The sequence below is a fragment of the Microcaecilia unicolor genome, chromosome 9 (assembly GCF_901765095.1).
Source record: "Microcaecilia unicolor chromosome 9, aMicUni1.1, whole genome shotgun sequence".
Classification (NCBI taxonomy): domain Eukaryota; kingdom Metazoa; phylum Chordata; class Amphibia; order Gymnophiona; family Siphonopidae; genus Microcaecilia; species Microcaecilia unicolor.
The window spans coordinates 202,129,525-202,153,288 of NC_044039.1; the positions used below are offsets into that span (position 1 = coordinate 202,129,525).

Genomic DNA, 23,764 nt, shown 5'->3' on the forward strand with positions numbered 1-23,764 from the left:
CAAACTTCTCAAATGTTCTTCTACTAGGTGATATCAATCTACACCTTGACAAGCAACATGAGGCCAACACACCAGGCTTCTAACATACTTCCTGAACCAATGGAACTTCAAAACGGCACCAGCCATCTCATCTCATGTAAAAGATCACCAATTAGACATACTAGCTTACAGACTCTTAGCCAGTAACAACCAAGAGAATCATAACTGGGCAGAGGTGCCATAGGCAGACCATAACAAACTCACCTTCACACTTCAATGGAAAGAGAACAGCAAAAACAGAGAGCCAAGGACACCACACACTGCCCTAACCAGTGGAAAAGTGGACAACCATAGCTTCTGGTCAACAGCGATAAATGACCAAACAAACATAATACCCACTTCATGAGAAACTGGGACGAACCAAGTGGAAGCATACTAGACAAATTAGCACCACTCAAAATGAAAACTAAGAGGAAATGACAACTGTGCCCTTTGTTCAGCGAGGCACTATTAGAGATGAAAATCTGTGCAGGAAACTGAAAAGAAAATGGTCCAAAAACAAATCAAACATGAACAAAACCACATGGAAGAAAGCCCTAAGCAAGTACAAACACAACATAAAAAGAGCCAAAGCGGAATACTATAGCATATACATGCACCCAGAAGAGAGAAACATGAAAAAAATGTATGAACTAATGAAAAACGTACTGCACACACAAGCTCTACTAATGTCAAACAAAAAACCACCAACAGCAGACGAGCTCGCACAATATTTTGAAGAAAAGATACCAACAATCAGCTCAGTTAAAGCGCTACTGACAAAATATGCACACGCCAATTGTCTGCTAGACAGCTGCCCAAACTACATGATGGAAAACCCACCAGATTTCTTCATCAAACGCTTAACTGAACACATAGAATACATATTCTCAAATGGCCATTTTCCTTCCGACAAGGGCAACATCATACTCACTCCAATCCCTAAAAACGCCACCAGAAAGATCAGTGAACTCACTAATTACAGACCATTGGCATCAATACCACTGCTGACAAAAACAATGGAGGGACTAGTAGCGCAACAAATTAATGGAATACTTAACACACTTCTCAGACCTTCACAGCTCTCAATCAGGCTTCAGACCATGCTATAGCACTGAAACAGTCATAACCACCCTGATCACAAAATTCAGAAGAATAATAAGCTAAGGCCAGTCAATACTACTACTACAATTCGATACGTTAAGCGCCTTCGATCTACTAGATCACACAATGCTAATTACCCTGCTTGACAACATAGGAACAACTAGAGCCTGGTTCAACAGTTTTCTAAGAACTATATCTTACCTTGTCAAGATGCCCAATGAATTTTCAGCCTCCTGGACCCCTGAATGTGGGGTCTCTTAGTGTTCCCTGATTATACCAATATTATTCAGTATCCTGTTGGCAAGAAACTGGAAAAAAAATTGGGTTTAAACCCATTCATATACGCAGACAATGTCACCATCTACATACCTTTTAACAACAGCATCACAGAGATACTGGATAAAGCCAAAAAAAGACTCGACCTCATAGAAAACTGGACCACAAGTGTCAGACTTAAACTGAATAGAGGAAATAACCAAACTCCTGGTTTTATCTTCCCAGCACAATCCCACTATTGACCAAAACCTCATAATAGATCAACAATCTTACACAATAAAAATACTAGGCATCATCCTTGATCTGACCCTTGAAGACCAAGTTGCTGCAATCACATCAAAACGTTTCCATACACTATAGAAACTGAGACGAATCAGAGACTATTTCCCCAGACATTCATTCCATCTTATAGTACAGACGTTGATATTGTCCCAACTAGACTGCTAAAATGCAGCATATGTAGACTGCAAAGAAAACCTATTACGATCATTGCAGACTGTCCAAACCACAGCAGCAAGATTGATATTGAAAGCAAGGACAAAGTGCATACAGGAAAGCACTTGTGAAAATTTGACAATTAAATCTCTGTGCATACAGCCAAGCCATACCTTTACTTGCCATGCCCCTTGCTTATTACAAATAAAAGTTGATGTGATGTGGGGTGGGGAGATAGTATACAAAACACATTTTAATGCTGTTAAAAACACACTGGTTAATATTTAGCCTGCAGTAGTCAGCATATTGTTTTTAAAGGCTGGTCACCATGGGCAAAAATATTTGGCTATTCAGCATCAGTATCTGGATAGTGGCTAATGCTGAATATCCAAATAATGTGCTGAGTGCCTGGCATTATCTGGGTAGCAGTGATATTCAACTGCAAACCAGATACACATAGAGCTGCTTTTTCTCCATCCCAAGTTATCCGGATAGTTATCCAATAGTGGATTGAATTTCACTTCTACCCAGGTAACTCCCAGCTCCACCTGAGCTCTTCTCCCGGGCTGCCATGACACTTTGTGCTCTTACTGCCTCAGGCCTGGGAAGAGGTAGGGTGGTAGGCTTAGAAGGGAGAAGGAAAAAGGGAGAGAGATGCTGGGCACAGGATGGGAGTAGGGAAGGGGAGATGAGGTGCAAAACTAGGAAGTTGGTAGGGGAGGGGAGATGAGATGCTGGCCACCTTGGGGGGATGGGGGTGGTAATAGGGAGCGGAAGGGGAGATGTACTACAGGGAGCATAGGAAAAGAGAAAGGGAGGGGAGATTCTGGACTTTGGGGGAAGGGTGGGGGGCACACAGCCTAAGGTTCGCCTAGGGCATCAGATACTCTTAGCCAGCCCTTCATTAATATTATTATGATTGTGGTTATCAACCACTAACATCTTTTTTACTTTATTTTCTGTGTTTTAGGATGCCTTATTTTTCCTGAAAGATTTCTTTGCTAGCCTTTCTACAGAAGTGGAAATCTTTTTGATGCCAGATCCAGAAGGTACAGTTGTATCATGAGCAGTTGGTGCTATTTGTATCTAAAACTGGGCTTCATAAGCCCTGAGTTCTGATTGGACAGTTGATTTCAGAGCCAATGTTATCAGGCAACATTTCTATGTCCAGAATTAGCGAGCAAGCAACAACCAGTCCTATAGTGCTGAGAGCATGCAGTCTTCATCTTCATTTAACTGTGCTTGAAACGAGCATTATCCTGCGGCTTGTGCAGTTTTTCAGTTTATTGTATAGTGCAAATGCAATTTGTTGTGAAGGCTTTTGTGCAGGCTGCACAGAAAATGTGATAAGCTCCCCTGTGACTGCACCACTTAGCTCTGTGATTGGTACTGAAAAACACCAGACGTCACATTATACAGAGTGAGGCAAAAAAAGATAAAGTAATCCCCTAGAGATTTTTGCCATTTTCTCAGCAACCGCTCGGACTTTCATTGTGAAATTTTACATCTTTATTTGTTGTTACTATATAAATGTATGTGCCAAGTGGAATGAGATTATTTTTAAGCACGGCAAAGTTTCAGATTTTTTTTTAGTGTGACTACCCAGTGATTTTTGTGCATTTAAAAATGTTTGCACTGTAAAACTACCATTATTTGAAGAAAAAAAAAACTGGGTACCAACATATTGTTATGACATCACAGTGACATAGACTTTTGACTGGGGAGCAATGTTGGAGGCCTTTCACAAGCTCCACCTAAAGCCGCAAACAATTGCCGAATTAGGAAGCACTGCAGATGATTTGGGACAGCCTGCCACTGAGATCGATCGACAAGGTTGTTAAAGAATTCCCAAAACGATTGAAGGCCTGTGTTAAAGCCTCTGGGGGTGGTCACTGAGCATTAACATTATTTTATGTTTTCCTTCCATAACTACTACTGAACAGGGTAATTCAGAAGGTGGAGAAACGCAAGGGCCTGGTGGACCTAGTGGCTGAAGATTGGCCAGGCACACATTGATATACAGAACTCATCCAGTTGAAGGTCTTCTGTTTCTGGAGCTATTCTGGATACCAAATATAGCTCCACTAGGAAAAAATGCCCGTTTCTGAGCGGAATGAAACGGGCGCTAGCAAGGGGCCCCCTCCCTCCGTCCCTCGAAGCTACTTGCCTTGTTCGCTGTGAGCCGTTTCGGCCCTCGAGTGTCAATAGCTCCGCCCTCGACGTCATGACGTTTTGACGCGAGGGCGGTGCAGACACTCCGGGAGCCTCAACTTCCGTGGAGGCTTCAGAACGTTGGGGTTGCCTTTTATATATATAGATTCTGTCTTACAACCTGACTGTTTAAACAGTGAGGCTACTCCAACAAAGTGACTGTGCCTCTGTTGCAGGCTAGGAAGAGATCTATCTCTCCTGCATATGTCCAAGTGTGGAGAATGTGGTCTTCATGCCCTTGGAATGTCCCTCCTGGATATTTTGGCCTATTTGCAGGAGAAGTTAGATAAAGGGTGCTAATTTTATTGTGGGTTCAAGTGGTTGCCTTTGCCTGTTATGTTTTATGTTTATGTTATATGTTTTCCTGTATGTTTATGTTTTATGTTATATGCTTTCCTATATGAGCATGCAGATATGGAATGCCCTGCCACGTAACCTAAAAACAATCTACGAAATAACTAACTTTCGTAAATCTTTGAAGACCTATCTCTTCAATAAGGCATACCAAATGGAATAATAGTTATTTATTACACATCAACACTCCACCTAGTTTCTGACTATTTTCTTTTTACATCTGGTCCCTACGGACTACCAATTGTATCTTTCACCCTGGAATGGCGATTGCCATAACGGGAACTTGTAAGCCACATTGAGCCTGCAAATAGGTGGGAAAATGTGGGATACAAATGCAATAAATAAATAAATGAAGGTCCTGTCAGAGACTGTCAACTCAGATGTCTGTCATTTATAGATGGGTGAAGCATTTGTGACACCATTGGTGGGACCTTAATCTTGTCATCTCTGCCTTGGCTAAGTGTCCTTTTGAACTGCTTCAAGAGGCTACTCTTAAGGGTGTGACATTGAAGACAGTGGTTCTAGTTGCAATATGCGTGGGCAAGAGAATCTTGGAGTTGTAAGCCATCTCTTGTTGGGAACACTGTCTAGTGATATTGGATTACAGTGTTATTCTATGACCAGTTTCATCCTTTTTGCCCAAGGTGCTATCCTCCTTTCACATAAATCAGTTTTTCCCCTGTTTTGTCATATGAAAGATCATGATGTCATGGCAGAGCTGCATAAAGCCATGAGGAGATATCTGATGGCGACCATAGAATTCTACAGTCAAAACATCTATTTGCAGTATTTGATGGGCCAAGAAAGGTGGAAGCTGCTTTGAGGGTATCAGTAACTTGGTGCATTAAGGAAGCAATTGTTTTGGAGTACATTGCTCAAGGTCACGCAGTACCTCTGGGTCTTTGAAATAATTCCTCTAGGGTGCAGGCATTGTCTTGAGCTGATCATAGCTTGATTACGCCTCAAGACATTTGTTACACAGTGATGAGGTCATCCTTGCGCTCTTCTATTTGGCACTCATATTGAATGTTCAGGCAAAGCAGGATGCGGCCTTTAGGACAAGAATGTTAGTGGTGGGTATGTAGAGATCCTCACTCTATGTAGTTACTGGTCTGGATGGAAAATGAGAAAGAAGAAACTAGGGCTTACCTGCTAATTTTCTTTCCTTAATTCTACCCAGACCTAGGAAATTAGCATTTTGTGTTTATGGATAATGGTCGTAGACCAATGACATGAAGAAATAGAAGTGGCCTTTGTTCCATTTCTTTTCAAGGTTTCTTGTTTTAATTTTAATTTGTTCGGTGGTTCAGAGCCTGACTTGGTGGACAGTTATTCCAGTGCCTTCTTGAACATTTTTAGGGGGAAAATTTATTTCTGACTCAGTGTTGTTCCTAGGATTTTTTCAGTGGATACCCCACCCGACTGATTTTATTGGCAATCTGGCATATGTGCCCCATATGAGATGCTTGGGGAGGCTAAACCTTTCCAGCCCCAACTGCAGCCTTCTCCTCTCTCTCATGCTGCCTCCACTTCCTTCCAAGATCTGCAGTGTCAATTCCAGAGTTAAAAACATGAGGAAGATGCTTGGGACCATTTCCCAGTGCACACCGCTGCTAGCTTTCTGGTCCCACCTCCTCTGATGTAAACTTCCTATGTTGGAGGGGTGGGACTGGCAGAGCTAGGGATTTGTGCAGGGCAGTGGTCCCACAGGTCTTCCTGTTTTTACTGCTGTCACATCGAACTCAGGAGAGCACAACAAGGTGCTGGGGGGGGGGGGGGACAAAGAGAGAAAGAAAGTGAGAGGGCCATGTTGAGGGGGGGGGATAGAAAAAGAGAGGGAGACAGGTTCATACTGGATTGGAGGGAAGAAGAGAGAAAGGGTTATGCTGGATGGGGTAAAGAGATAGAAAAAGATGGGGCCATGATGGGAGAGAATAGAGACAGAAAGAGATGGGGTGATATCAGGGAGGGGGAGACAGAAAGAGAGAGAGAGATGGGCCTATGCTGGTTGACAGTGGGGAGAGACTGACAGAGAGGTGAAGCTGCATAGCAAGTGGAGAGAGAAACAGAGAGAGAGGAGATGCTGCCTGGCTGGGGGGCAGAGAGAGATAGAGAAACAGAAGAGATTTTGTGTGGCAGGGAGGAGAGAAAATAGTTCAAAGATAGTTCAAAGAAAGACTGAGGAATAAGAAGAAGTTAAATGGGAGGACCTGGGTGAGGGAAAGGAATGGAAAGCTGCTTTGAAAAAAAGGATGGAGATTGAAGATTGTATAGTAAGAATGAATATCAACGCAAATTAGTCTGTCACTATCTGCACCAAGAATTTATTTATATGTAGGAGGAAAAGACTTCAGGAAAATAGAGTAGTGCTCATTTTTTGGGGGTTTTTCAACAGCTGCTACTGTCAAAACATCATTAGTCAAAAACTTCCCCCTTTCCTTTTACTTCTTTATTAAATGCAATAATTGTCCACATTTTCAGATTTTTTTCTTATAATATAAAAATCAAAGGTTGAGATTTAACTTTGAACTGGAATCACCGTATTCACATTTTTTTTTCATTCATGGAGTCTTATTCCTCTTATCGAAATTGCAGTTTATATGGAGTAATGGATGCAGCTATCGTCCTTGTCCCAACGGAGCTCCTTCATTTCACTAAGTTTAACTTCCTCAGGAGTTATCACTTTGAACCAGCATTCTCTTTTGACTTGCAGCACTTTAAACTAACTTCATTCCTTCAGCAGGAAAGCAGTGACCAGGGACTGAGGCCTACATGTTTCTAAAGATTAGCTGGCCAGACAAAAATGGTAGAAAAAATAATGTTATTTTTAATTTAGTGTAGAGTAATTAGCCATGTTAATCCACTTTAAATTTACTTTAAATTCTACGTGTTTGCAGAGATAGAAGGCCATTTGTGTAAATAACACAGTTTTACAATACTGTGCAGTATTCCCCCACCCAGCTACTCCTTCATGTCATTCAAAAACTTTCTAGGGGGAGCACCGTAACAGTTGGTTGTTACAAAAGTATTGGCTAGCTGTGGACTGCACAGGACCTTTTAGGAGAATGTTATCAAACCAATGGGTCTTAACATCTGTCTGTTGGTAGGAGAGCATAAACCCACAATTATTTATTAGGATTTATTTACCACCTTTATGAAAAAATTCACTCAAGACAGTGTACAGTGAGAATAAATCAAACATAAGCTATAGACAATTACAGCAGTAAAAATATTTAAATAACAATACAAAGTATGGCATAGTATACTATTTACTATGTCAACACAATATGTAATAGAACATTTTAATAGACAGCATAGGGTATAAGCAAAGATGGAACATATAGGGCCCTATTTACTAAGTCACGTTAGCATTTTTAACCTGCCTACAGTTAGTGTGTGCGCTAACTGTGTAGGTGCCTATAGGGATATTGTAGGCGCATACATGGTTAACACGTGTTAGACCCTAAAATGCCTATAACGCGGCTTAGTAAACAGGGCCCATAGATAGGTAAGAGAGTAAGAGGAGTTAGAAAATAAGGTAACTAATTTAAAGAAAGTTGCACATGAGGTCAGAGAGATGATTAAATGGAGTGAATAAATATATCCGGACTTGTCTAGAGGAACTCAAGGAAAGAAAATGAGCAAGTAAGCCCTAATTTCTTCTTTTTTTATTTTCACTTGCACATTTAGACTTGTTTCCTTTAGACCCTCCTGGTGAATGTATTTGTAGAATTATAAAATACTAGTAAAAAAGGCCCGTTTCTGTAGGCAAGGAAACGGGCCTTAGGCAGGCAATTCCCCCCCCCCCCCCCCCCGTGCTACGGCCCCCTCGAACCCCCCCCCCCCTTCAGCGAACCTGTCGTTCCCACCGCCGCCGCCGTTGTTGTGCTACCTTCCCTTTCCGTAGGTTCCTCAATCATCTTCTTAGAAAGTTTAACTCCGTGCGTCTGACGTCAGACGCACAGAGTTAAACTTTCTAAGAAGATGATTGAGGAACCCACCCGAAGGTAGTGCACAACAGCGGCGGGAGGGGGGGTGCGGTTTTCGGCGTTCTGGGGGGGGGGGATTGACAGGTTTGCGGGAGGGGGTGGGTTTTGAGGGGGCCATAGCGCGGGGGGGGTGACAGCTGATTCCGAGGCAGTAGGAGGAGTAGGGAAACACGCTGCACGTGTTTCCCTACTCCTCCCCTTGCCTTGGAATCAGCTGTGTTGACGTCAGTGACGTCCGTGCGTGTCTGCCTCGCAGACCACTTGCAGCCAGGGAGCCACGGTCCCAAGCATAGAACGTTGGAGGTGAGAATTATTATATAGGATATACACAACATCTTATTAAATTAGTTTTGATTTGGTACCTCTTTTGTCTAATTGTAGTGAAAAAGTCTCCATCTGCAGATGTCACTTGCAGCTTGCCTAGAAACCTCAGCAGTGTCAAGAAGCCAAGTTCACTCATTTGTGTAGAACAGACCCAGTCAAACCAGAATGGCAGCACTGGTTTCACAAATCAAATTAATGGAAATGAGCATGACATCCACGAGACACGGACATCATTTGGTGATCAGCCAGTATTTTTTAGGTAAAAAATAATTTCTGTATTATCAAACATGCAGAGTTGGTGACGTTCTTTGTGAAGATTGTTAATGCTGCTCCGGGACACCTTAGAAACTGCATGTAGTGGCCAGATAATACGGCAGCCTAGTTGCTCTCCTCCCCTCCCCCTCACCACTCTGTCTATAGCAGATAGTAGCAAAACTACTGCCAAAGAACATTTTAGTATATTAAAAGAGTTTTTGTAAGAGAAAAGCAGATATTTATTTATTTATTTACTTACTTACTTATTTATAGCATTTATATCCCACATTTTCCCACCCATTGGCAGACTCAATGTGGCTTACATCAGGCTGAAAGACATACATCAAACAGGCAATAAACAATCAAGTACATTGAAGTTGAAGAGGTTAGGGAGTAATTACAGAGGAGAAGAGAAGGAGAAGGGCAATAGGGTTCAATAAGTCCTTATGATAGCTACAGTTCAGGTGTTATGGATACAAGGAGGGACTTTGTCGTAAGCTTTTCCAAATAAATATATACTACTACTACTTAACATTTCTAGAGCGCTACTAGGGTTACGCAGCGCTGTACAATTTAACAAAGAGAGACAGTCCCTGCTCAAAGAGCTTACAATCTAATAGACAAGTGAACGGTCGGTCTGATAGGGGCAGTCAAATTGGGGCAGTCTGGATTCACTGAACGGTAAGGGTTAGATGCCGAACGCAGCATTGAAGAGGTGGGCTTTAAGCAAAGACTTGAAGACGGGCAGGGAGGGGGCTTGGCGTAAGGATTCAGGAAGGTTGTTCCAAGCATAGGGTGAGGCGAGGCTTTGCCCTCTTTTTTTTCCTTTGGTATGACAAATGCAATTTGCGAAGGAGGGTTTCTGCAGGTCTTTTCGAAGAACATTACTGTAAATAAGCATGTATTTTGATTTTTTTTTTTACACAGTATTTGCTTTAAACTTCAGTAACATCACTGCAGAAACTTCTTGCAATTAGTAAAATGAGAGACCAAGGGCTCTGTTTACTAAATCGCGCTGTAGGCATGCAAGCGTTTTTAACGTGCACTAATGCTAGAGACACCCATATATTCCTATGGGTGTCTCTAGTGTTAACGCGCTCTAAAAACACTAGCTTACCTTAGTAAAGAGGGCCCCAAGTTTTTTTTACAGTCTATCTTTTAAAAAAGAATAATGGAATGGTATTTAAACCAGACACTGTTTCCAGAATAAATCTGCTGTAGTAAGCGCTAATAAAGTTAATTTTTAGTAGTAGTCATCAAAGAAGAGGTGCAGTTGCCCTATTTAAAGAAAAGTAAATTAGTGTAGTTAACCCAGGAGTTGGCTAGTGGGTTCATTTTCAAAAGAGAAAAACATCCAAAAAGTGGCATAAATCTGCATTTGGACATTTTTCTTACAAAAACATCCAAATTGGTGTTTTCAAAACCAATTTTTAGATGTTTTTCTATGGAGTCTGTCAGAAGTATGTTCAAATCACAAGGGGGGCATGTCAGAGGTGTGTTAAGGGTGGGATTTGGGCGTTCCTAACACTTAAACGTTTTTCAGCCATAATGGAACAGAACAAAACCATCCAAGACTATAGCACTAAGATGTTTTGAGCTACACCTGTTTTTATAACGAATAAGGCACAAAAAGGTGCCCTAAATGACCAGATGACCACTGGAGGGAATCAGGGGTGACTTCCCCTTACTCCCCCGGTGGTCACTATCTCCCTCCCACCCCCCAAAAATGTGATTAAAAACATTACTTGCCAGCCTGTATGCCAACCTCAGATGTTATACTCAGGTCCATTAGAACAGCATGCAGGTGCCTGGAATAATCTAGTGGTGGGTGTAGTGCACTGCAGAGAGGTGGACCCAGGCCCATACCTCTCCCTACCTGTTACACTTGTGGAGGAAACTGTGAACCCTCTAAAACTCACCAGAAACCCACTGTACCCACAAATAGGTGTCCCCTTCACCCGTAAGGGTTATGGTAGTGGTGTACAGTTGGGGGTGGTGGGTTTTGGGGGACTTAACAGACAAGATAAGGGTGCAATGGTGAGATGTGTACCTGGGTGCATTTTATGAAGTTCACTGCAGCAGTGGCGTAGCCAGACAGCCAGTTTTGGGTGGGCCTGAGCCCAAAGTGGGTGGGCACAAAATTTTCTCTGCTCCGCCCTCCCTCCACCACTATACCCACCATTTCTCCCTCCTCTCCACCCCTATGCCTACAATTTCTCCCCCTCCCCACCTATCCCCTCTGTATGCAGCATGTGTCCCTCCCCTCCACCTCATACACAGCCAAGACTTGTCCCTTCCTCACCCCTCCACCCCTTTGCTGCATCTCCCTCACCCACCAACCAAGCCTCATCTTTCCATCTTCCCTCCCCCCTGTGCAGCATCTTTCTTTCCATCTTCCCTTCCCCCTGTGCAGCTGCTGTGTCCCCCCGTCTAACCTCCCCCATGCGACATCTTCCCCCCCACCGTGCAGCTGCAGCATCTCACCCTCCTTGCAGGCCCGCCCAGCAGCAAAGTTCCTGACGGCGATTCCAGTCGCAGCAATTCCCACATGCTGCCTGCCGGCTGCCGCTCAACAATCTCCTCACGCTACTAAGCGCTAACCCGGAAGTCTCTCCTGCAGAGTAGCGCAAGGAGATTGAGCGGCAGCGTGTGGGAATCGCTGCGACTGGAATCGCCGTCAGGAACTTTGCTGCTGGGCGGGCCTGACCCAAAGTTGGGTGGGCCCAGGCCCACCCGTGGCTACGCCCCTGCACTGCAGTGACCCCTAGGGTGCCCTACTGTTTTCCTGGGATGTCTGGGGGACCAATCTACTAAAAATGCTGGCTTCTCCTACATCCCAGTGTCTAGATTTTGTGTGTTTTGCACTTGGACGTTTTTTGTTTGAAAATAGACCAAAAAAACAAAACATCCAAATCATAAAACCTTGTTGAAAACAGCATTTTCGAAAACAAAAGATAGACGTTTTTCTTCCTATTGAGATTTTGGACGTTCTTTGCAAAATGTCCAAAGTCAGACTTAGACGTCATATTGAAAATGCCCCTCCACGTCACCTAGCTGAGCCTCATTGCTATCAGTTTTCATATATCAAGCCACTGGCAGCATGCTGCCTTCTAGGTAGCAAGATTCAACTAGAAAAAAGTATCAAATTTGCATGGAGGGCATTCGTATAGAAGGGATCTATTCTTTATAGAATACTAATGTACCCGGGTATATATCTATGTATGTGTATAGGCGCGAGCACTAAAGCCACCCATAGAGCTAGTGTAAATGCTCATGTCTAGAATGCTTAAAAATACATGTAAAGTATAATACGTACGGTTTTCAGCAATCTAGGTGTGAGCATTTGCATTAGCTCTATAGGTGGCCTTCACGCCTAAACACATACATTCGTATATACCCAGTTATATTAGTATTCTATATAGAACAATAGATCCCTTCCATGTTACTATGTTATTCGATAATTTGCATGTGGAATTGTGCCCTCCACCCAGACTCTGCCCATGTGTTTGTCCACCTTCAAACTACACGTCGTTGCATTTAGGTGCCATGTTATAGAATAACACATAGCTGGAATACACATACAGATGTGTATACCACAGTATTCTGGTTATTTACACACGTTCTTGGCTTCTAAATGTTGGTGCCTACTACCCCCTTGTAGCTCCAAAATGGGTCTAGATCCTTTTACAAACCTGACCATTGGAAAGTATTCAACCCCCCCCCCCCCACACACACACACACACACACACACAAAAAGGAGAGCATCAAACCCTTGCGAGAAAGTAACTCATTAAAAAAAAAAAAGGAAGACAGGGAGGCGCTTAAAACCAGGAACCAAGTAGTTACAAAAAAAATCTAGGGGCCCTGTTTACTAAGCCACACTGTAGGTGTGCAAAGTTTTTAGTGCACGCTAATGATAGAGACACCCATAGGAATATTATTATTATTATTATTATTATTATTATTATTATTACATTTGTATCCCGCGCTTTCCCACACAATGCAGGCTCAATGCAGCTTACATAGTAATTTGAAATACAAAGTTAAGAATAGAATTGTCAATAAAACAGTAGTAAAACAACGTAAAGTCGGGCTTAGTAGTGTATGATAAGTTGAGGTAGATAATATATGACTAGGATAAAAGAGGGTGGATAGGATAGTGTAATTTGGGAGAAAAGGGGTAAGGAGAGATGAGGACCTCTTAAGATCACTCCTGACTTAAGCCTGCCATGACAAAATAATAGGTGTCTTTATCGTTAGCGTACCTACAGCACGGCTTAGTAAACAGGGCCCTAGGTTTGTCTGTTTCTGCAACAATGCCTGCATCAGGAGTCTTCAAACTTTTAAATCTAGAACTGAAAAAATGTGCAATCAATGTATTGATAGCAATTATTATTATTGTTATTTTTACTACTAAGTCTTATATTCTGCAAAGACCAACCAGTTTAATGCAGGTTACAGTCAAGAACATTGAAGCATTTTTCAAGAAATTACGTAACAAGCTCAACAAAATATATCAAATACAGCACAGTAGTAATCATAGTTATAATACTCAAAAAGAAGACTTTTTTTTTTTACAATTTTCTAAATTACAGGCTCAACAGAGTACATCAAATACAACAGAGCATAAACAATAATCATTCATAGTTATAATAGTAAAAAGAAGTTTTCAACCATTTTCTAAATAACATATGATTGTCCAGTTGCCTAAGGGAAAGAGGTATCTTATTCCAGTAAGTTGCAGCCTGATAGAAAAAAGAAGACTTATGAGTGCGAAAAGCCTTTATCTGTCTAACAGAAGGGAAAGCAAGTGGAGGAGTGGCCTAGTGGTTAGGGTGGTGGACTTTGGTCCTGAGGAACTGAGTTCGATTCCCACTTCAGGCACAGGCAGCTCCTTGTGACTCTGGGCAACTCACTTAACCCTCCATTGCCCCATGTAAGCTGCATTGAGCCTGCCATGAGTGGGAAAGCGCAGGGTACAAATGTAACAAAAATAAAATAGATACCATTGGAGATTCTACATGGAATGTTACTACTGTTGGAGAGTCTACATGGAATGTTGCTATTCCACTAGCAACATTCCATGTAGAAGGCTGCGCAGGCTTCTGTTTCTGTGAATAACAATTAGTGTCTGAGCTGCACCCCAACACCCTGTCGGCGTTTTCTACATTTTTCAGTTCTGTATTTAAAGGTTTGAAGAATCCTGCCTCAAGCTCTGTTGTGGAATTGATTGTTTCTAATAAATCTAGTTCTTTAGCTACTTGGATCCTGGTTTTATGTGCCTCAGTGAAAAATATTACCAGACATACATGGAATAAATTCATGCTTTGGGATGTTTTTGCTTTTGATTTAGATGTTTCCAGTGTAGACAATTCATTGTCAGCAAGGTTAGCACTGATTTTGTTATTGTTTATAACCTTTCAGAGAATTTCGGTTTACTTCAGAAGTTCCAATTCGTCTTGATTACCATGGCAAACATGTATCAATGGATCAGGTATGATGCAATGCAATTTTGGAACAATGTGCATGCTCCTAGTCATGTAGAGAACAATTTCCAGGCAGAACTTCTATTTGGATCTATATGTTTTTACTTGGGTAAATAGCTTTTGAAAATCACTTTTCCCAAGCCTTACTTAAGTGTGAGTTTGCTACATCCAGTACCCACCCCCAATGTAATTGTTTGGTCATCCAATCAAGTAAATTGATGAGTTTTGTTTTGATAAAATCATGTGGTCAGAGATCCTGCGATGTGCCATACTCTAGACACTAGATTCAAGGTACTTCACAATCCTTTCTTTAACAAGAATCCATTAGTTTTCCCACCACCAAAATCAGACTAACCGGTTTGTAATTTTCTCCTTCTCCCTGCAATCTGTGGAACCAATCCTGTCTCTAAAAAGGTGAAGGGGGCAGTTTTCAAACCATTCGCTGGTCTTTTCAAAGAATATTACTGTGCATGCTTTTATCCACAGGCTTTGCAGAAATTTTCAGAGTACACACTTTTCACTGTAAAAGTTGCTAGTCACTTGCACCTGCTCTTTCTGCAAATCAGGTTTTATTTATTTATTTATTGTTCACTTATATCCTACATTTTCCCACTCATGCAGGCACAACGTGGCAAGATCAAGATTTCAAACTGTAGTCTACATATACACTTGTACTCCCCTAATCTAAATAGTCCTCCAGGAATACTTTTTCTCTGTGCAGCTAAAACTACACCTGATTCAGAGCAAAATGCATTCTTTTAGCTACAGTAAGAAATGGTGGTTTTCAGATAGCTGTTTAATGCAGGTGAAATACTTTTTTATTCATGTACATCACTTTGAAAATTGACCTCCAGGTGAACAGACCCATGCATAGACCTGCCATTGTTACAGTATAATCTTTTTTTCCATGTACAGCATCAACCTTCTAGATATTCTGATTCCCCTTCTTTACACTAGTTCTTCAACCACTCATTGAAGCTGCTGATGAGAAATGGATGGTTTTTCCCCTTTCTATAAACAGTGTTACTGGACTCGCCCCAATTCCCAAGACTCTCCTCTAATTTCATGAACTCTTACACTGTGCTATTCCTTGCCATCCCGAGTTATGCTCCTTGACATGCGGTTGGAGAAAGTACCTATAAAGAACACTATGCCTTAGCTCCTCCGTATTTTTCTGTCTTCAATGGATGGTGACCGCTTACCTGTGCAACTTCTCAACAGACTAGAAAACCAGCTTCTGGACCAGTTGGAGAACTGGAACCCAGTGGAAGACAGATGTTTTGTATTAAAAAATGCTGAAGCTTTATCTTTTTCTCAGAGAAGTCCGAGTCCCTAACCCCCACCACCCAACCTGGTTGTTCTATTTAATGACTTCAGTAATTTCATTTTTTTATATATTTGAAACTTTATTATTTTTTTGAAAATATCAACATTTTACATTACAACTAATACAAATTATAATCACAATTTCTAAACATCTTTCCTCCCATACACTTATACTATTCATTCATGTAAGAACATAAGAATAGCCATACTGGGACGGACCACTGGACCATCTAGCCCAATATCCTGCTTCCAACAGTGGCCAATCCACGTTACAAGTACCTGACAGAAACCCAAATAGTAGCAACATTCCATGCTACCTGTTCCGGGGCAAGCAGTGACTTCCCCCATGTCTATCTCAATAGCAGACTATGGAACTTGTCCAAACCTTTTTTTTTAAAACCCAGATTCGCTTACTGCTGCTACCATATCCTCTGGCAGTGGGTTCCAGAGGTTAACTATTCATTTAGTGAAAAAATATTTCCTTTTTGTTTTAATAATTTTGAAAACATAAATAATAGTACAGTTTCACTTTGAAAATTATCTTCAAAGTACTCATCTATTTTCTGTCTGTGCAGCCTTCTCAAAATTGCCCTGTTAGTCTAAGGTACAGAAACCTTTGTCGTTATGCTTATAAAACAGGAAGTGAAGATGGTGGGACTATGAGAAAATTGAATTGCTAAGCCGACACCTGCACATTTTAAATACCCTTTCCATTGAAGCAAGTTACTGATGTAAACTGAAGCTAGCTCCAGATAGTTTTGTGAGGGGTAATTTTATAACAAGGTGCCTAAGCAAGAAAGGCAATAAGTACACATCTTGAGCCAGTACTATAAAGATAGGATATATGCATATGTGCCTTTATAACATAGGGTTGAAAGCTTCTGCCCAAATGTAGCAACTGATGGATATGTACCTCCAATCTGCCTATTTTTCATCCCCAGAGATGCCTGCCTACGTATCACTTAAAAGTATGAACTGTCTTTTCCGAGTGCCTACCTTCATATGTATATAAGTGCCTACTTCATGAAACACTCTTTTGCTCACTCAAGTAGCTTATAAAATTACCCCTATATTACTTAGAAAATGTCCTGCTTACAATCCTGCAATATCTCGATTCCTAGGTAAAGTTCTCTGAAAGATCTACAGATCTAGATAAAAGGAACAAGTGAGAGCAGATGGAACAGTCACTCGATTATTTGTGCCTGAAAATTCATTATAGTGATTTAGTGCCTTTACTGTTTGCATTTGTTAAGTGTGTGCCATGTCATCTTTCTTTTGTAGGGTACATTAGCTGGGATTCTGATCGGGCTTGCTCAGTTAAGTTGTTCAGAACTGAAGCTGAAGAGACTTTGTTATCGACATGGGTAAGATTGAATTAAGGATTTTAGCAGAAATTGTCTTTGGTTGGGCCATTTTTTGGCAGATGATACCGTGCTTAGAGAACATTATTGTTCTAAATTAAAATCTGCAGTAATCAAGCAGAGCTTTTTTTCATAAGTAGCGTACTGTATTTTATGTTTTCAGTCTGACAAAATTTGGTATTCAGTTTTAATAATGTTAAGGTTAGGGTGCTTTCAGTGCGGATGTAGAGTGTTACAGAAATGGATTTTTTTTGCAGCCACAGTATTTGGAATCTGGTTGATTGGGTTTTGTTTTAAAATTGCTTAAGTGGTGCCATACGCATTCACTGCCCTATTTTCTCAAGGATCTTTTCTAATGGAAATTCTGTATCCCTTCCAAATTACGGAAGACTTAATACTAAGTTGTGTGCAAAGATTTAGGTAGTCCTGGTCAAATTGTATGTTTCATTGAATCCGTAAGTCAACAGAAGTTAACACAATCTCTACATAGTACAAAGTTAAAAACAATCCAGTCAATATTTAGCTGGCAGCAATTAGCGTTTTATTAAACGTTGACTGCCGTGGGCTGAATGAGGCCCAATATTCAGTGCCAGCACCAGATATCAGGGCTGTGGCCTCACTCTGGCTGCACCTGAAATGGAACCAGGTAAGTGCAGTATATAGAGCCTGCTACCAATATATGAATCAGGTAGTGAGCTGAAAATCAGGTGTTCTTTTTCTAGCAATGCTCTTCCTATACCCCATCAAGAGTACTCCCCCTCCTGAACCCCCCCCCCACCCAAAGCATCTCTCCTCCTGATTCCGCCAAGAGCAATCCCTCTAAGATCTACCCACTTCATGAACTCCCCCAAGAGCATTGACCCCCAATTCCACCCCCCCACAGGGTATCTTCCCCTTCCAGAAACCCCCCCACAAGCTCTCCTCCTCCTGATAACCCCCACTGTCACCCACCTCTAGGTCCCCTGGTTGTACTTTACGTTTCCTGGTGGTCTAGGGGTTAGGCCACCAAAGGCACAAAAATGAAGTCTTTATCCTTGAATAAATGTGAAATAAAACCTGAGCACACATTCATAAAGTCAATAATTAGGACATGAAGATATTGATTAACAATGTAAAGCATAATAAGTATCCTACATGAGAATATAAATGTGACTCTTGTTGAACTTAATAATGAAACAATGGGGTCAAAAATTAAGAATTTGCCTACACAAACTGCTCACTGACTCTAATATAGCTCGCATCTTTTGAACATCGTAATCATAAATGTCTCAATAAAACCAAGATGCAACAAGATCCCACCAAAGAGTGTACTTATAATTGAACATAGTGTTATCTCCGGTTACTCTAATCATCTTAGATAGCATCAAAATTAAGGACATCGTTACCACTATATACTAAAACTGTGTTTAACTTCTTACCATGTTGTGCCAGTCTCTGTCCACTTAGGGATTTACTGAAACATAGAATTTGACCAGTTGTAAATATAGCACAGATGCGTAATAGCCGTATTGGTTGGGACAGAAAATTTTGCAGGTTGTGGTACCTGTAATGTAAGCAGATTCCAAAAATGATAGTGGACATGACATATTTTTGTGGTCATATAGGTTCACTTCTTCAGATAAGTAGAAATTTTCAGAAGGGTTCATTCATCACAGGTATAATTCATTTGGACATCTCTGTGAGATGTGTATTGTTAGTAAATTTGTTTTGTCTTCCCCATCTGACTTCCTCCCTCTGCCACTTGTCCCCAAATAGTGTAACCCTTTAAAGTGTCTTAATGTAAAGGGGTTCAAGGTTTTTCATTAAACGTTTTTTCCTTACTAATAGTTGTTTGGGGTTTTTTCTTGCAGTTTGTTGGGTGTGGATAAATTGTTTGCATATGCTGTCAACGAATGGCTTAATGACATTAAGAAAAATCAGCTGCCAGGAATTCTGGGAGGAGTAGGGCCGATGCATTCCTTAGTTCAGTTAGGTGAGTTCTCTTTTGCTGATGTACAGTTAAGCTTTCTCTTTTATACATATATCTAAATATTAGCTTTGGGGGGGGGGGCTGTTAAGGGGCTGTTGATATATGAAGGAGTTAATCTTCATTTAAATGTATTTCATATCCCAAATCCATATAAAAACCTTAAAAAATGAGGGGTTATAGGTTTTGAACTTTCAAAAAATGTTATTTGTTAAAAGAATGAACATAATGAAACTAATATGTAAGAAGATTTATGCAGTTGGCAATTTTTATTATTATTATTATTTTTTATTTTTCCAGTTCTGTGCATAGAACATTTCATTGCAGTTTCTACACACAACACTTACACAGTATGTAGACCGGGAGGTGAAATGTGGAGTTTGGGATGGGCCGGGGTGGGCAGAAAATTTATACACAGAGTGATGAGGTGTGGTAGCCGTGTTAGTCCACTCTTAAAGGTTATCAATAAAAATCAAACAAAATAAAACATGGAAAAGAAAATAAGATGATACCTTTTTTATTGGACATAACTTAATACATTTCTTGATTAGCTTTCGAAGGTTGCCCTTCTTCCTCAGATCGGAAATAAGCAAATGTGGTAGCAGATAGTATATATAAGAGAAACATCAAAGCATTACTTTGACAGTCTGACAGAGTGGGAGGGTGGGGGTATGCATGGGGACCAAAGCATTTCATTGATATTCTAATAGGATGGGTGTGGGTAGGTGAGAGGAGGGTGATAAACAGAGAAATACAACTTTATGGTTTATAATGGGCTAGAAAACCCAGATCCATACACAGAGTGATGAAATTCATCTGCTGTGCGTATGACTTCTGTGCATAAATTAGGCCAACATAAAAGCAGGCTTAACTTAATGTGTACAAGTGGCAATGCGGTCACTGTTATACGTATATTCAGCAGTGCCATTTAAACAGCTGGTGTTGCTGAATGTACAAATAAAGCAGTGTTGCTCACCTATAACAAGTGTTTTCTGTAGACAGTAGGATTGATCAGACACACAAGTGGGGTGACATCATTCGATGGCAGCAGGATGAAATTGCTCAGCCAGAGCTCAAATATTTAGTGTAAAGTTCTTAGCATGTACTTTCCTTCCCATTCACAGCGGTCTCCTTAGCTAGTTTGTTTATTTATTTATTTGTGACATTTATATCCCACATTATCCCATTAGAAAGAAAGTAATTTGTTGTAAGAATCCAATTTTACAGTACACTATCATAAACATAGTGGGATAGCTATGGATGTTTAAAATTTAGAAAATGTATTATGAATGAGAAATTGTACATGAAGCAAAGAGAAAGTTCATGGTAAATAGAATAATAACCAATTCAGGTAATAATTTATTGTTTGAGATATGGTTGTTCTTTGTGAGGGTTTGTTTAAATAGGAACGGTTTGAGGATTTTGCGGAATCTAGTATATTCCTGTATACTATTTTGGGTGGTAAGGAGTTCCACCATTTGGTTCCTAGGTAAGTGAAGTCTGCAGAATGAACAGTTTTGTAGATCACTTTTTTGCAACTTGGGAGGTGTCGTCTGAGATAGTTTCTTGCCTCATATTTAGTGTTTCTTTGAGGTAAATTTATTAATGGTACCATATAGTCTGGAGCTGTGCCATTTAGTATTTGAAAGATAAAGGTACATAATTTGAAGGTGATTCTCGCCTTGATGGGAAGCCAGTGTTCCAAAGTTCAAAACTCTTAGGAGATATTATGCGCTTTATCAATCCTGTTCTCTATGGAAAGCACCTCTGACAGATGAGCAGCACTGCTTTTTCCATCAGCAAGCAGGATAGATTTAGGCATACAAAGTAATTGACTTAATCTTAGGAGTAGCCACACAGTTAAATGCAAGAGTTATTAATTGAGAAGGACAGATTGGTGAGCATCAAGGACAAAGGCACTATCGTGTGCTGAAGCTTAGTCAAACCATAATGCATGGTGAAAATATGAAGAGATTACATTGAGTTAAGGTAGACTTCAGCAGAGCCACTAAGGCTGCAGTAGCTCTAGCTCTGATTTAATGAGACTTGACTTTGGGGCTGAGAGGAGTATCTGCTTGTTCATAGCAGAATTGTAGACAAGAAGCTAACCAGTTTGCTGGAGTAATTTTTCAGCTGTCTTACCATTTTTATGATTGAAGGAGATAAAAAAAATTGTATGGATTTTCTAATTGATTCAGTGTTTTTTCAAGTATCAGGCAAGAACCCGTTTACAATCTAGGGTATGAAGAGCTTTTTCTCAAGCAATGGAGTGAGGCCTCAGACAGAAAGTTGGACGCACCATTTCTTCATTAAGATGGAAAGGTGTGACAGCCTTAGGTAAAAACTTGGGATGTGTCCAAAGTACAACTTTGTGATGATGGAACTGAGTATATAAGGTTTGTATGTCAAAGCAGCCAGGAAGAGGCACTTTCCAAGTTATGAATTTAAGAGAGACCCATTCTAGAGGTTCAAAAGAGGCCTTCACAAGTGAAGCAAGAACTAGTTCCGTTTCAAGTCCCAAAGCACAGAGGACTTCTGTAGTGGAGGTAGGCCTTTTATGAAGTGGCAACCAGTTGCGACTATGAAGTTGGAAGGCTATCCACTGTAGCATGATATGCTGAAAGTGCACTGAGATGCACTCTGATAGAAGAGGTTTGAAGCACAAGAGAATGTAAGTGGTATAGGTACTGTAGAATTGTTGTAGGAGGACACACAATAGCGTCATGGCTGTTTTGTAGAGCAGTAAGATAAAAATTTCTTCCACTTGAAAGTGTATACATGTCTAGTGGAAGGATTTGAGCAGCTACTAAGGTGTCATAGATGGGTTGCAGAACACCAAGTGGAGAAACTAGATAGTGTTCGATTTCCAAGCTGAGAGGGCCAGAGACATAAGGTCTAGATGACGAAGTTGACTCTCTTGTTGGGTGGTCAGCTTGTGAGGAGGTGGAACTCCAAGGTTGTGAAAGAGAGGGAACCAATTCTATTGAGGCCAGTAGGGTGCTACAAGAATCATTATGCATCGATTTTGCTGGAACTTGTGCGCCACTCTCCATTTCATTGAAATTGGAGGATAAGCATAAAGAAATAACTATTTGCTGGGAGATGTAGAACAGAAAGAAGCTTTGGGTTCTTTTCACTGGCAAAGAGGTCAGTTTGGGGTGTTGCCCAGTCTTGTAAAAGGGACAACTAACCCCATTAAGGGACTATTTATGAGGTCGAAACACCCTTCCAAGTTTTTTGGCTAGTCAGTTCTGTGATCAGGATATGTAAGTGGCCTGGATTTTGTACAGTTGACTGTTGCAAAGTCCCATATCGTGGCCGCTTCTTAGCAGATTTGAAGATTGTTTGTCTGAATCAGGACAGAGGAACAGTGAAGGCAGGGAAGGAATACTCATAGGGCATAGAAGATTACCGTGTGTTTCAAGTGGTTGATGTGCAGAGTTGTTTTGTATCATGATCACATTCCTTGCATATGTTGATTTCGAGATGAGCTCCCCATCTATAGCATGACTAACTGCAGCTGCCATGGTATAAATGGAACACCCACTATTAGGCTGGTTCTGTGCAGGAGATAAAATTGGGAAGTTGGATACAGTATGATAGAGAATGGTAGAGTAGATTCCGCTGGAACTTGAGATCCCACTGAAGAAGTCGTATTTTCAGACAAGCTAAGAAGACAACATGGACAGTTGCTGCCATGTGCCCCAGCATCTGTAAGTAAGTCCTAACCATGATTGATTGGCATGAATATGGGCCATGATCAATTATTATCTCATCTACAATCAGTGGGACTGGGTGGTAAAGTAATAGAATGGTTTATCTCATTTTTATCTGACCTAATGTTTGCAGTCTCCTCAGGGACAAGTTATGTAAAACGAGGAGGTTGAGATGTGGTGTCCCTCAAGGGTCTGCTTTGTCACCCATTCTATTCAATATTTCCCTGTCCTTACTCTCTGTTATTCAAGATTTTGGGATTAGTGTTTATGCAAATGCAGATGATATTTTGTTAATGATCAAGGTTTCAGTTGCTATGTTAGGTCTTAAGCCCTTGCAGAAGTGCAGGAATGTTATTTCTAGTTGGCCTATTGATCCTAGATTTGTATTGAATATGTCAAAATCAACTCCTTGCTGGATCACAGGATTGTTCATTTGTTGTCTTTTGATTCCAGTAGTGTTGGGTACTTCTGTGATGGTAGTGGACTCCTTTAAATATCTGGTATCTTCATTTATTTTCAACTTACACTGGAAACTGTTCTGTAAAGGTATTAAAGTTTTTTTTTTTTCTGTTAAGAGAAATTCCATTCAGTGAGATACTGCTTTGATAAAACTGCATTACATATATTAATTCATTCTCTGTTAATAACTTGCATGGATTATGGAAATGTATATGCGGGTGTTAAGCAAAAATCTAATATGAAAAGATTACAGAATATTGCTATTCAATTATGAGGAAAGAGCATATATATATGAGCATATGACACCTTTATTCATTACCACTGGCTCCCCATGCATTACAGTTTTGAATTTAAATTAATGATATTAGCCTATTATGAGGCACTGTTGGACCTTGCTTCAATGATAAGACACTTTGTTCCTGGACGAGTGTTAAGGTCTTTTCTTTAGTGCCTGCATTGTGGAATAAATTCTCTAGCTTTCTTC

The 23,764-nt window shown here is 40.7% G+C and overlaps 1 protein-coding gene across 3 annotated transcripts in view; it reads left to right on the plus strand.

The window, feature by feature from the left end:
* ATG2B (autophagy related 2B) overlaps nucleotides 1-23,764 on the plus strand; it is a 194,844-nt gene that overhangs the window by 157,281 nt on the left and 13,799 nt on the right. For all 3 annotated transcript variants that reach the window (XM_030214373.1, XM_030214374.1, XM_030214375.1), the window contains exons 35-39: nucleotides 2,804-2,882; nucleotides 8,769-8,970; nucleotides 14,391-14,460; nucleotides 17,060-17,142; nucleotides 18,990-19,111. In XM_030214373.1, coding sequence (XP_030070233.1) covers nucleotides 2,804-2,882; nucleotides 8,769-8,970; nucleotides 14,391-14,460; nucleotides 17,060-17,142; nucleotides 18,990-19,111 — 556 coding nt within the window. The remainder of the gene's footprint in view (nucleotides 1-2,803; nucleotides 2,883-8,768; nucleotides 8,971-14,390; nucleotides 14,461-17,059; nucleotides 17,143-18,989; nucleotides 19,112-23,764) is intronic.